Consider the following 14,641-nt stretch of genomic DNA (forward strand, 5'->3'; position numbering starts at 1 on the left):
GTTACCATTTTTTTTTTGAAAAATTTGAATGTTTCATTTAAAAGGTTTTGAATAAATTATTATTACGCCTAAATATTTTATTAAAATTAATTAAAATTCTCATTTTTTAAAACTTAATAAAATATCTAATACACTTAGTTTAGAAAATAAATAAATATATTAGAAAATAAAGAATTTAATTTTATAAATATAGAAAATTTTAATTAATTTTAATAAAATGTAGATTCTAATTCCTTCAGGCTCGAGCTTCTTTGAATGAGATTCACAGGGTGTTTTGGTAGCATAAAAAAGAAGGAAAAAATCATGGCAAAATGAAATTTGTCCGGACGCTGGCACTCTCGCAGCCCCAACTACCGAACTACATGCCATCTGAGATTCAGAGGGAGACCATATTGCCTTGTAAAATTTTGCTTTTTTCCATTTCCCAAAACCCCTAATATGCAGAGTCGTTGTGCCTGGACACCACCTAGCATGCCTGCGCCACTCTTGTTTAAACCATCTGCTTTCTTAACCTTTCCAATTTCCAGGCATTTGCACACCCAACCCTTTGATTCCCTTACCTCTAGAAGGGGAATCTCGCATTACCCTTCTCTCGTGGCTACCTTGTCGACTCGGACTTCTTCCACCACCGACAAAGATGCCGTTCCAGTTCAGAGCGAGCCGACCCAGAAGACCCAGCAGCCATTGCAAGTAAACCCAGTTTTTGTTTCGTTGATTTCTTTTCGATTTAAGCCAGCTTTGCATGCATTGGGTGTTTTGGGTATATGGGTTTAGGATGGTTTTACTTAATTTTAGTTCTTTTTGTTGGATCTGTGGATTTTTCTTTTTTCTTTTTCTCCCAATTTAAATGGGAATGCGTTTTTTTTTTCCTTGAAAGCACTGTTGGCACTGTTTATATATATATACATAAATTTTACATCAAGCCCTCAAAGTATTTTGTCAAGCACCATTGCTTCATTTCAGCTTAAAAGTCTGTTAAGATTATGATGCTCTAGGATTAAATTGTCTTGTAGTCTTGAATATTTTATACTTACTGAAATGGTCAAATGACGTATCTTTGTTCTCTTGGATACATTCATCCTTAAATTTTTTTACTTTATTTTCTCAGGTGGCCAAACGCTTGGAGAAGTTCAAAACTACAATTTTCACGCAAATGAGTTCACTTGCCATCAAACATGGAGCAATAAATCTTGGCCAAGGTTTTCCCAACTTTGATGGTCCAGAATTCGTTAAAGAAGCAGCTATTCAAGCCATAAGGGATGCAAAGAATCAATATGCTCGAGGTTATGGGGTTCCAGAGTTCAACTCTGCAATTGCTGCCCGGTTCAAGAAAGACACTGGGATTGTAGTGGATCCTGAAAAAGAAGTTACTGTCACCTCCGGGTGCACAGAAGCCATTGCTGCAACTATACTAGGCTTGATAAATCCTGGTGATGAAGTAATCCTATTTGCCCCTTTTTATGATTCTTATGAAGCCACACTGTCTATGGCTGGTGCCAAAATCAAAAGTATTACTTTGCGTCCGCCAAATTTTGCTGTTCCCATCAATGAGCTTAAGTCCACCATATCAAAGAATACTCGTGCAATTCTTATTAACACACCACATAACCCCACTGGAAAGATGTTTACTAGGGAGGAACTCAACACTATTGCATCACTTTGTATTGAGAATGATGTTCTGGTTTTTACTGATGAAGTTTATGATAAGTTGGCCTTTGAAATGGATCACATATCTATGGCCTCTCTTCCTGGAATGTATGAGCGGACAGTAACAATGAATTCCTTAGGGAAAACATTCTCCTTAACAGGGTGGAAGATTGGTTGGGCAATTGCTCCTCCACACCTGACATGGGGAGTGCGGCAGGCACACTCTTTCCTAACTTTTGCTACCTCCACTCCAATGCAGTGGGCGGCTGCAGTGGCCCTTAAAGCCCCAGACTCCTACTATGAAGAGCTAAAAAGGGACTATATGGCAAAGAAGTCAATTTTAGCGGACGGATTGAAGGCTGTTGGTTTCAAAGTATTCCCATCAAGTGGGACATACTTTATTGTTGTTGATCACACCCCTTTTGGCCTAGAAAATGATATTGCATTCTGTGAGTATCTGATCAAGGAAGTTGGAGTGGTAGCAATCCCGACCAGTGTATTTTATTTGAACCCAGAAGATGGGAAAAATTTGGTGAGATTCACCTTCTGCAAAGACGAAGAGACTCTGAGGACTGCAGTTGAGAGGATGAAAGAGAAGCTGAAGAGAAATTGATCCTGTTTGTGTGGATCTAGTTCTCCAACTCAACCACATCTGGGGATGAAATATTGGTGCTGTAATGTTAAACCTTTCCTTTTGAAGGTAAGTAGTATATTTCTGTGTTAATTAACTTGGAGGCTATAAACTTGTGGATTTAGAGTATTAAACTGAATAACCATGCATGTGAAAAAGAGATGTCTTGGTTAGTACCTCCTTGTTCACAAAAATCAGTTAATTTGGTCATTGATAATTGCTTTTAAATATTGTTTAAATTTTTTGGCCAGTTTGTAGTAGCCTCTAGCTTCTGAGTTGGCACATTTAAAGAATTGCGACTGGTGTACACCATTTGCATGTATTATCAGAAAAATGCATTGGTCGAGAAGAAAGGGAAGAGAGAGTGAAGAGCGAGAAAGGGACATGTATGTGTGATCTGGCTGTTTGAGTCCTCGCAAGTGTGTGCAACTTTTTTCAAGCCCTTTTGTATTTTGCCTTCTTGGGCTTGATAAATGCAATAAATTTGCATTGTTCAAAAAAGAAAAATGCATTGGTCTTCGTGTTGATCAGTATCATTTTGTTCTGCTTATGATGTTATATCATAACATCATACCAAATAATTACTACTCATATATAAAATTTTAAAGCAAATTGTTTCCTATTTGACCAAGGACAAACAACAGCATCTTTGCTCACTTACTCCTTAATTCTCTCTCTGCTTTTTTTTTATCCGCCCTTTCCATAGAATATGTCAAAGCATATTCTCCAACTTTTTCTGTAAAAGGTACCAGGTAAGAAGAAAGGGGTTCTTCTTCCTCTTCCTCTCATCTCTCTTTGCTTTTCTCTCTTTCTCATCTTACAAAATTTGTGTAGGTCTACTTACCGCCGACCTCTCAGCTAGACCCCTGACCATTTTCCCTTTGTTTGTGTAGAAGGATAATATTTGTTGTATTTCACAATAGAGATTACAATCTATTTATACATGAGAGAGGGTATCTAAATAGGAAGGAAAATCAAGTCTATGATTATACAATCCCTAGGATTAAGCAACTGACCCATCTATCAATATTTACTTCCTATATTAACATATTTACTTTCTATAACTTATAACACTCCCCCTCAAGTTGGATCATAAATGTTAATCATGCCCAACTTGTTACATATATAATTGACTCGAGTCCCATTTAGAGCTTTAGTGAAAATATCTCCTAATTGTTCTCCAGTTCGGATATGTTCTGTTGATATTATCTTTTGTTGAACCTTTTCACGAACAAAATGACAATCAATCTCGATGTGTTTGGTCCTCTCGTGAAATACTGGATTGGAGGCAATGTGGATAGCTGCTTGATTATCACACCACAACTTAGCAGGCACCGAATTTGAAAACCCAACTTCTTCCAACAGTTGACGTACCCACAAGATTTCACAAACGGCTTGTGCCATGGCTCGATATTCAGATTCAGCACTAGAACGGGAGACCACATTTTGCTTCTTACTTTTCCATGAGACCAAGTTACCTCCCACAAAAACACAATACCCAGTAGTTGACCTCCTATCAACTTTCGAGCCTGCCCAATCAGCATCAGAAAAGCATTCAATATTTGAGTGCCCATGGTTACCATAGAATAGGCCTCGCCCTGGGGCACCTTTGAGGTAACAAAGAATCTGTCCCAGAGCATCCCACTGGGCAACAATAGGAGAGGACATAAACTGACTTACCACACTCACTGAATATGCAATATCAGGACGAGTCACAGTCAAATAATTCAGCTTACCAACTAATCTTCTGTACCTTCCAGGATCTGCAAATGGCTCACTGTCTTCTGTGGTAAGTTGAAGGTTAGGGGTCATTGGGGCACTACAAGGCTTAGCACCCAATTTTCCTGTTTCTGCCAACAAATCAAGAACATATTTTCTTTGAGATAAGAAGATGCCTTTCTTACACCGCATAACTTCAATTCCCAAGAAATATTTCAAGGAACCCAAATCCTTTGTATGAAACTGTGTTTTAAGAAATTCTTTTAGGGATGTGATGCCAGCAATGTCACTTCCTGTAATAACGATATCATCCACATATACTACAAGTAGAATTACTCCACCATCAGAATTTCTATAAAACACTGAGTGATCACACTTACTCATCTTCATTCCAAACTGTTGGACCACCTCACTAAACCTGCCAAATCATGCTCGAGGACTCTGTTTCAAGCCATAAAGGGATTTTCGAAGTCTACAAACCTTACCTGACTCCCCCTGAGCAACAAAACCAGGTGGTTGCTCAATATAAACCTCCTCCTGAAGATCACCATGAAGAAAAGCATTTTTAATATCCAGTTGATGCAAGGGCCAATCATGAGTAGCCGCCAAGGAAATAAACAATCGGACAGATGCGAGCTTGGCAACTGGAGAGAATGTATCAGAATAGTCAACTCCATAAGTTTGTGCATAACCTTTGGCCACTAAACGGGCCTTGAGGCGAGCAATAGATCCATCAGAGTTTACTTTTACTGCAAACACCCATTTGCACCCAATAGCCCGCTTTCCTGGGGGCAAGGACATCAACTCCCAAGTACCATTAGTGTCAAGGGCCATCATTTCCTCTTCCATTGCAGCACGCCAACCAGGATGGGACAAAGCCTCAATAACAGTTTTGGGAATTGAAATAGAATCTAAAGCAGTGACAAAACAACGAGAAGAGGAGGATAATTGATCATAAGAGACACAAGATGAAATAGGATAAGTGCAAGTACGTTTACCTTTGCGAAGAGCAATGGGCAAATCCAAATCAGACGGTGAAGGATCAGTGGGAGCAGGATCTGTCGACGAAGAAGCAGGTAGTGGAACAGAGTCAAAGTCCTCTAAGCGTCTGGAATACACATGAAAGATGGGAGGGCGACCTGGCACATGAGCGAAAGGTGTAGGAGTAGTCTGAGGAGACAAAGAGCGAACAGTGTATAACAAGAGGTCATCTTCCTCCCCCTCGGTGTTATAAACAGATGATGGCGGAAAAAATGGAGTGGACTCAAAGAATGTTACATCCGCAGACACAAGATACCGATTCAGATCAGGAGAAAAACAACGATACCATTTCTGACGTCGAGAGTAGCCAAGGAAGACACATTTGAGTGATTTAGGATCCAATTTAGTAATCTGTGGACGAACATCACGAACAAAACATGTACAACCAAACATACGTGGCTCAATAGGAAACAAAGATTTAGTGGGAAACAAAATGTTATAAGGGATATCACCATGAAGGATGGAGGAAGGCATGCGATTGATAAAAAAACAAGCAGTGGATACAGCATCAGCCCAAAAACATTTAGGTACCTTCATTTGGAATAAGAGAGCTCTGGCTACTTCAAGAAGATGTCGATTTTTTCTTTCAGCAACTCCATTTTGTGAAGGAGTGGCAACACAAGATGACTGATGAAGAATCCCTTTTTGTAACAAATAAGATTGAAATTCCTCAGAGAGATACTCTTTAGCATTATCACTTTGCAATATATGGATGGAAGTATTGAATTGGGTTTGGATTTCAGCATAAAATGCACAAAAAACAGAAAATAATTATGAACGACTCTTCATTAAAAATAACCAAGTAGTACGAGAGAAATCATCAACAAAAGTAACAAAATACTTAAAGCCAGACTTAGACACAACAGGACAAGGACCCCAAACATCTGAATGTACTAACTCAAAGGGGGACGAAGCCCGTTTATTGACTCGAGGCAGTGTAGGTAAACGATGATGTTTGGTAAATTGACAAGACTCACAATCTAGAGTAGACAAAGAATGAAACTGTGGATATAACTTCTTTAAAATTGAGAGAGAAGGATGCCCTAAACGACAATGAACATCAAAAGGTGTTAAACGCGTGGAGCATACCAGAGATCGAGGAGATCGAGGTAGTTGCTGATCCAAGACGTAAAGACCCTCTGACTCACTCCCTCTACCAATAATCTGCTTCGTCGAAAGATCCTGAAAAACACAGTGATCAGGAAAAAATGAGACACAACAATTCAATGCACGAGTGAGTTTACTAACGGAAAGCAAATTAAATGCGAACTTAGGGAGACATAACACAGAGGATACAGAAAGAGAAGGGGTTAAGTTGACATGACCAGAACCAATGACAGAAGATTTAGTGCCATCAGCAAGAGTAACATAAGAAGGCGATGTACGAGACTCAAGATTGGACAAAAGGGTAGAATTACCTGACATATGATCGGTAGCACCAGAATCAATAATCCATTTTGAGGATGAAGACACAAGACATGTAGTAGAGTTACCTGACTCGGTAATTGCAGTGATAGAGAAGGAATTAGAGGATTTTAGAGATGCCTAGTATTGGACGAATTGTGCATACTCATATGCAGATATCAAAATTCCTTGATTGGAAGATCCATTCAATTTGTGTTCCGTGATTTTAGTCATCATAGGAATCACATCAGTTACGGTGGTGGTTTTCACTTCAACCATGACAACAAACCCAAAACGACAGCAACAAAAGAAACACAGAATCAGAAAACAGTACCACGTGAACAGTACCGATGAACAGTACCACGTGAACAGTACTCGTGAATAGTGTCGATGAACAGTACTCGTGAACAGTACCGATAAACAGTACCCGTGAACAGTTCCGATGAACAGTACTGATAAAAACACCTCCCCAAAAACCCGAACGGCAAATAAACCTCAAATCTGATAAGGGAACGATGTGGCGACTCCAGCGATGGTGAGATCCAAATATTACCCGTTATGGGTAACTCAAATAAACAGAGCCCTAAGTCTCAAAAAAAAAATTTTTTTTTTTTTTCTTAAAAAAAACTTTGACGGGAGAGAAAAATTAAATCTCTACGAGAAAGGCTCTGATACCATGTAGAAGGATAATATTTGTTGTATTTCACAATAGAGATTACAATCTATTTATACATGAGAGAGAGTATCTAAATAGGAAGGAAAATCAAGTCTATGATTATACAATCCCTAGGATTAAGCAACTGACTCATCTATCAATATTTACTTCCTATATTAACATATTTACTTTCTATAACTTATAACAGTTTGCAAAGTGTGAATCCCTATTTGTGAAGCTATAGATTGAAGGCTTCATCAATAAAGAACCCCACAAAACATTCTAGTATATGGATTTCAGTTCTACTCATTTTTTTTTTTCAAACAAGAAGAAGAAGAAGAATGGTGTTGATGCAATTGTGAAGGATGGAGAAATTTAGCGAATCATTAGGTATGGAGGCAAGAGGAGAAGAAGAAAGTGGGGCAAAAGTTATATATGGAACCCCCAATGGTATAGTATATGGATTTCAGTTGGGTTCCCTTTTTTGGTTTTTTCAGTGCAGCTAACCGAACCAACCAAATAACGAAAATTATTAAAAATCTATAATCAAACCATGCCAATCAAACAAGAAACCAAACCAATTGAGTCAAACCAGGTTGGTTTGGTTCTTTTTCAGTTTAAACTATGAACTGCTCAGCCCTATTGACCAATATTCAGCATAAAAATCTCTCCTTGATTAGCTTGGAAATGGAGACCTTACATTGACCGTTACACCTACAAGTTTTTGCAGCAGAAGTAATTTACAGTAATAAACTTCAAGCAGTGATCATCCTCTCAGTAAGAACCTTGCTAACCAGCTGATGCAATTAAGGAAAAGTAGATATAGAAATGTTTTTTCTATTTTTTTTTTCCATGTAAATTAAGAAGGGTAGGTTTCTATTATTAGGAAATTTAATTAGGAAGTAGTATTTAAAACATTTACAAATTCTGTTATTATTAAGTAATATTTAAAGAGTTTTATTAAGTATTTTCCAAATTGGTGCTAGTTTTATATTCTCAGTTAGATTGGTTTAGTATTTTCTTGTTTTGGAATTCCTAATCCTAGTACTTGTAGAAGTTATTATTACTATAAGTGCTCACATTATCTATTTTAATGGAGATTTTTTTTTGACATTGATAATTGAGAATTAACAGAATTTGATATTTGTTTTATATTTGCTTTTGAGTATTATTTGTATTTTGTAATTTGCATTGGTTTCATATTAGAGCTTTCAATTTGATTGCTGGTGGAAAATTATCCAAAGCAGTAAATCTGTAATTTTTGTCTTTCCTTGAATTTTCTGGCTATTGGAATTTTTAATTCTTCCATTAAACCATCAAAACTCAATCACCAAACTGCCAGCTACCATGAGTCAACAACTCGAATCTCGACACTATTCAATTGTTTTCTGTTGTGAGCCCAGCCACCAGAGGGTCCATAATCCAATATCTGTTCACATTTGGTTTAACCCAAATCACATCCAACCTTAATTTGTTGTCGCAAGACCTCTTCTTCATCTTATCAGCGCTTTCCAGTTGATGGCATTTCCACAAATCAAGTACTGAGAATTTTCTGTTCGTGTCAAATTACAACCTGATACAAATCAGAAAGTAACTCAACAAAATTCTGCTATCTTCACATTGTCTCTTGCCAATCAACTAATTCCTATTGTTGGAATTCTGATGTCAACATCGCAATAGCTCAAACATTTCAAATCAGGTTTAACTCGCCTATAATTGTAGCTAAGTTAATGCTGCCTATTGTGAGTTTGTTACTCCTAATCCTATGCTAAGTGCTTGTCAAGTTTAGGGATGTAAACGGGTAGGGTACCCGTGAAAATTAAACTACCCGAATTCGAACTCGATTTATATTAGTAATATCCAAATCCGTTCCGAACCCGATTAAAAATTAATTTAAACTATCTGAATCCGTCCCAAACCCGATTATTATTATCCGAATAAAATCCGAATCCGTTTAATCTTATATATTTTAATTAATAATTTATATAAAAAATATTTTTCATTAATAATTTTTATTTAAAAAATCTATTATTTCTAAAGAATATTTATATTTAAATTTAAATTTTTAAATAAAAATATATAAAAAAAAATTATAAATATTATTGTAAAATATATTTTTTATATTAAATTAATTATTTATATAAACGGGTTCGGGTAGTGGATACCCTGTACATAAAATCCGAATCCGATTCGAACCCGTAATGGGTATTATATTTAAAATTCGAACCCATCCCAAACCCGATTATAACTACTCAAATCCGTTTTATTAGGATTCGGTTGGATTGGGTACCCGAAAATACCCGATCCGTTGCCATCCCTAGTCAAGTTAGATGCCATACCACCTGCCACATCTACAAATTTTTGGTAGAGCCCTATCCTGCTAATTTCAGCATCTTTATTCCAATTTTTGGCATTCATTTTGGTAGAAACAAAATATTTGAAGCACAATCATAGATCAAAATTGTGTTTTAGTGAAACTTTTTATGGGCTGAAATGGATAACTGGGAGCTATAATTAGACATAAATGTTATTTGAAGGATTTTTAAGGTTGTGCTGAATATTGGCCTCCTGATTTAGTCTTTGAATATTGAACTATCAAACAACTTTTAGAAGTTAGGGAGAGAGAATTTGAAACATGGAATAAGCAATATGGAATATATGTTTCAACAAGCATACTGGAAAACTATTTTATTTTGCTACAAAAATTTTAATTATTTGGCTTATGATGCAAGTCAAGAATTTCATAATAAAGAGCAAGAACTTTAGTTTGAGGAATTAGAAGTTTTGGCTGTTGAGACTCCTTAAAATTCAAGATGATAAGACAGAGTAGAGTAGTAAGATTCTGATGAACCTAATATAGAGAAAGAAAAAGCTTGAGGGATTTATCTTTGGGAAATAAGAAGTTCAGGCCATGCAGGTGAAAATAGAGATTGAACGTTTATCTAATTCTATTGCTCCTAGTTGATTGAAATGCCTTTCAAGTGTGGTTGTGACTGATTTTGTACGTTCAAATGTTTTCAAGAATGTGAAGGAAAGAATGAAGTTCTTTGTTTCGATCTTATTGCCACCATCATAGAAGATAAGGTCGTGCATTCACCAAATCTAGTTCTTGATTCTTTAACATTATAAAAAGTTAAAGGTGGAGTTTGTTTCCAATTAGAAGAGAATGATTCATAAAAGGTAGACTTGATTTAAAATTTATTTTGATCTGACTTTTCACTGTAAAGTTGAGAAGTTCAAGCTTTTATTTTTGTTTAGAAATTTAATTAATAAATATATATTCTTTTTATTATTTAGGAATTTTAGAGTTATTTTGAAATAGTAGAGTTATATTAGGCTTAGTTTTTTTCTACTTAATTTTGATTTTATATTCCTGAATTTTTTTTTTTTTTGTTAAATTTTGGGATTTGTAAACCTAGTAATAGCAGGATTACTTATTGTACTACTGCATATATTTATGTTGTAATTTGTTTTAGTAGAGAGCTTATTATTATTGACCTTGACAATTGAGAATTAATAGAAATTTTGAGTTAGGCTGGGTTAGTTTTTCCAACTCGAATTAGACCTAATTGTCCTGCAAATGGCAAACTTATTTTGCTCATCAAATAATGAAACCAACCTGCTAAAAATTTGTGTGCACCTTAAGTTGCCATTCTCATAAACCCAAGGCGAATTTCAACTACTTGATTCTGATTTAAACTTCCTCCTGAAAGGTTACCTCTGATCTCGTCTGGCTTGTTCACATCAAGAGACTGGATTATAGTCATGCTCAATGGCTTGTGTAATTCCCTCCTCGTGATGGGATTGTCTTTCTTTTTACTATATATTTGCACACAGCATCAATATTAGCCTGGAGTTGGCCAGTTTTTGGTTGCAACGGTGCACTCTCAGCCATGGTTCCACTGAAATTGCTTCGTATTTATTTAGTAACCCATTTTCTTTAACACTGACAACCTTGTTTTGAAGTATGATGATACTTTTCAGCTGCAGAATATCAAGAGTCGAGAGATGCTCAACAGTTTGTGGCTGAGGGCATGTCTTATTAGCTGCTATATTAAAAGCAATTCCCCTTGCAGCCTCATATAGGTTTGGTCAGTAATTGAATAAATGGACAGACCACCAATCCAAACCCAATCCGACCGGAAATTTATTTAACATTTCATCCAGTTGGATTTGTTGTTTGGTTTGGTTTAATTCTAAACCCAACCTGTGTGAAGCATGACCACTGTTTTGTTGTTGCTGACGTAACCAGATGCCTCCAGTGATTCTATCAGTTCTTTCTTGAAAAATTATTTTCTCAATTGCTTCCCTACGTGCATCCTCCATGGAGGGTTTTTATTTTTTCTTCATCTACTTCATCTGTTGATCTTCTGCAAGGCGTATACTTGCCTATAATCATTATTGTGCTTGTGGGTTGCTGATTGAATAGTTTGAGCTCCATCCATTGGATTATGGATGCTTGTGGCTGCATCTACCATCTATTTCTTAAATCTTCACTTTCGTAGCATATTTATTTAATCTTTATCTGTATCTGCCCTCTATTTCTTGAATCTTTTTAAAAATATAATTATTTATCATTTCATATAATAATGAATATTATAACTTATCTTAATCATTTATTTATAATATATTTAATTTATTATTATGTCTTGTAATTTAAAATAATTTATTGATGGAAGAAAATTAATTTAAGAAGTTATAACTAATAAATTTTGAAAGGGTAGTATAGTCTAAATAAAAAATACAGAAAACGATTCTAATTATAGTGTTCATTCGAAATGCAGTTGATAGATCGTCAATCAGCTAATAGTTGATTTTTTAAACATTTATCAAACATTTTGATGTAATATTAATTATCGGTCGTATACTAAACACCCCTAGTCTCATCAAGCATGCTAGCTATCAAAATGATAGCAGTTTCATATCTTCCATGTTCAGGCTCTAGGTTCCCATGATTATCTTGCTGCTGCAGAGGACCTCAAACATTCTGGCCTATGGCTTTTGTTGCAGTCGCAATATTTTTGCATTGGCATAACCAAGCTTTATGGTCATATGCGCTCTAGTTCATTCTTGAAAGAAATTGTTCACTCTTGACTCAATCATACTAGATTGGCCATGCGCAACGAGACCTATAGCGCCTATGTCTAGGTTTCTTCCTGGATATAACTTCTGGCGGGAGAGGTTGCAACTTGGTCTCATCTGGTTTCTTCAAGTCTTGATTATTTTTGTTGTTGCCACTTCTTCATTGGATGAATCTCCATCATCATCATCGTAGCTGCATACACGAGTCTAATATTGCCTTTAATGGTATGTATTACATTATTTGCATATAGATTTCACTTAGCATAAATATAAGCCACAATCATTTCTGGAAATCACACAAGCTGAGAAGAAATAGTTCCTTTTAGCGCATGCTTCATCAGTATGTTTTCAGAAAAACTTACACCAGCAAAAGCTGGGTGTTTTTTTTCTCTTAAGGAATCTGTGAAATTAAGCACACGAGACTGGTACAAAGGTTGCTAAAAGTTTCATGAGTTCATACGTGGTGGTGGAGATAAAAGAAAGAAGAGAACAACACTAGGCCAAATCCTAGATCCTGTGAAATCTTAGAGATTGTCCTTTTTCTTTTTCCTTTTTTAAAAATAACATATAAGGAATTATTTGTATGAAAAATGAAATATTTTTTGTAATTATCGAAAAGAAAAAGAAAGGTTACCATCAAATAGCCTCATCTAGAATTCTAGAAAGTGAAGAATTATAAAATTATTTTATGAGGAGGGCAGACAGTGATTCAAAATAGTGATGGAGATTGGCAATGGGAGTGTTGAATTTCAAGTGTCCAAAAGATTTAGGCTGAGATGGGAAACTTCCAAAAGCATACCAATCAATCCCTTGTATCTTTACAACACTCCATTTCCATACGTATTTCTTCATAATTAGTCCACCTGTATTGCTTTTCCACCCTCAAAAATTATAGTAAATAATTTTATTACTCAATTATTGTGTCTTGCATTACACTTTTTTTTTTTTTTACTTAAATAAGTTTACTTGGTTGGTTAAAATTCTTGAAATTTACAAATAATTTTTTTTTCTTCTGACTAAATAAAAAGTGAAAGTTATAAGCTCTAACATAAATACCGTACAACGGAATGGTCATCTTCATTTAACTCTTATTATATATTTTTTAAAATTTTTATTAGATGGACTATTTGAATTCAAAACTATTAATTTTTATATTTTAAAATAAAAAATATTAATTAAATTATATATATGTTAAGAAATATCTACCGTTCACTTTGTAAAAGAATGACATCATTGAGCTTAAAATAATATATATTGTAATAGATAATTATTATTAATTTTGGGTTAATCTCCATTATGGTCCCTGCAAATGTTGACAATCAATTATCTCCGACAAAGATAAAGATACTTTAAAATTGCTTACCTATGTTCAATGTATTCTCTAATTTTTGAATCCTTGACTGGATGAAAGCCAATTTTCCTTTGAATATTTCAGAAGGAATAGTTGTTCATGAAACTCTTTTCTGACAGTGAGTGGGCATCAAGGGGATACTTGAAGTTGTAGGGGAAACTTTTATTCAGTTTGAATTTCATTATTAATTTTTGGTAAGATGACATATTTACGATATAAATATCTGTATACTATTTTAAAGTTAAAAATTAAAATTTACTTATGAATTATATAATACAGTAAAAACTGTAATTTTATCTTTTAAATTAAATTTATCTTATATTCTCTTTACAATTTAATATTTTTAATCGTATTATGTATTTCAGGATTAAATTTAATATTTTAACTATTTTTTAAATATATGCAAATACTCGGACGTATATATATGTGGGTGTTAAAGAAAAAGCACATTTTGACTTTTTATTCATACAAATTGCTTAACCGTGTTGATAATTTATCATTTCAAATTTTCTATGGAAACAGAGAAAACCCAATACAAAATTTTGGGAATTATTTCCAAATCTACATTGCTATCTTCTTCTTGAAAAATGGCATTTGCCATGTTTTAAATATTTTTTAGAAATGCTGATATTTCAATATTTCCACTACTTGCTTTAAATGATTTAAGAATGTCAAATGTGTGATGTGTGATTTTATTTTATCTCAATTTATTAAGCATTCCAAACATGTATATGTTAAAATTAAACTAAAGTATGAAAAAAAAGTGAAGAAGTGTATTTTTTTAAAAAAATTATAATTTAAAAAATTAATAAAGTACGATTAATTCGAGGAATAGTAATTTTTAAAAAAAAACCCATGTGTTTTAAGCTTTTAATTTTTTTTCTTTCAATTTAAAAATAAGTATTTAATTTTATACAAAATAAATATATATATATATATATGAATTTGAATGTAAATACTTAACTTAATAATTGTTAAATTTATTTTTATACAAATATAAATTATAAGAGTTTTGAATTGATGATAAATTATTTAAATTTTGTTGGATTGATAAAAAGCAGCAACGGTAAAGAATCTATCCGTAGAAATAGCATCTCTTAGAAAAAGGCCA

The 14,641-nt window shown here is 34.4% G+C and overlaps 1 protein-coding gene across 1 annotated transcript; it reads left to right on the plus strand.

Annotated features, from left to right (window-relative positions):
• The first annotated feature begins 239 nt into the window (after nt 1-239).
• LOC110609559 (probable N-succinyldiaminopimelate aminotransferase DapC) lies at nt 240-2,517 on the plus strand. Its single transcript, XM_021749215.2, has 2 exons — nt 240-690; nt 1,109-2,517. The coding sequence occupies exons 1-2, from the start codon at nt 439-441 to the stop codon at nt 2,258-2,260; spliced, it is 1,404 nt and encodes a 467-aa protein (XP_021604907.1). The 5' UTR covers nt 240-438; the 3' UTR covers nt 2,261-2,517.
• Nucleotides 2,518-14,641: the final 12,124 nt, after the last annotated feature.

Source organism: Manihot esculenta, chromosome 2 (assembly GCF_001659605.2).
Source record: "Manihot esculenta cultivar AM560-2 chromosome 2, M.esculenta_v8, whole genome shotgun sequence".
NCBI classification, from domain to species: Eukaryota; Viridiplantae; Streptophyta; class Magnoliopsida; order Malpighiales; family Euphorbiaceae; genus Manihot; species Manihot esculenta.

Bases quoted from the DNA above. Each gene is read 5' to 3' on its own strand.
- LOC110609559 (XM_021749215.2), top strand. From the start codon at position 439: ATGCAGAGTCGTTGTGCCTGGACACCACCTAGCATGCCTGCGCCACTC. The intron at 691-1,108 runs GTAAACCCAGTT...TTATTTTCTCAG, and splicing joins AGACCCAGCAGCCATTGCAA to GTGGCCAAACGCTTGGAGAA.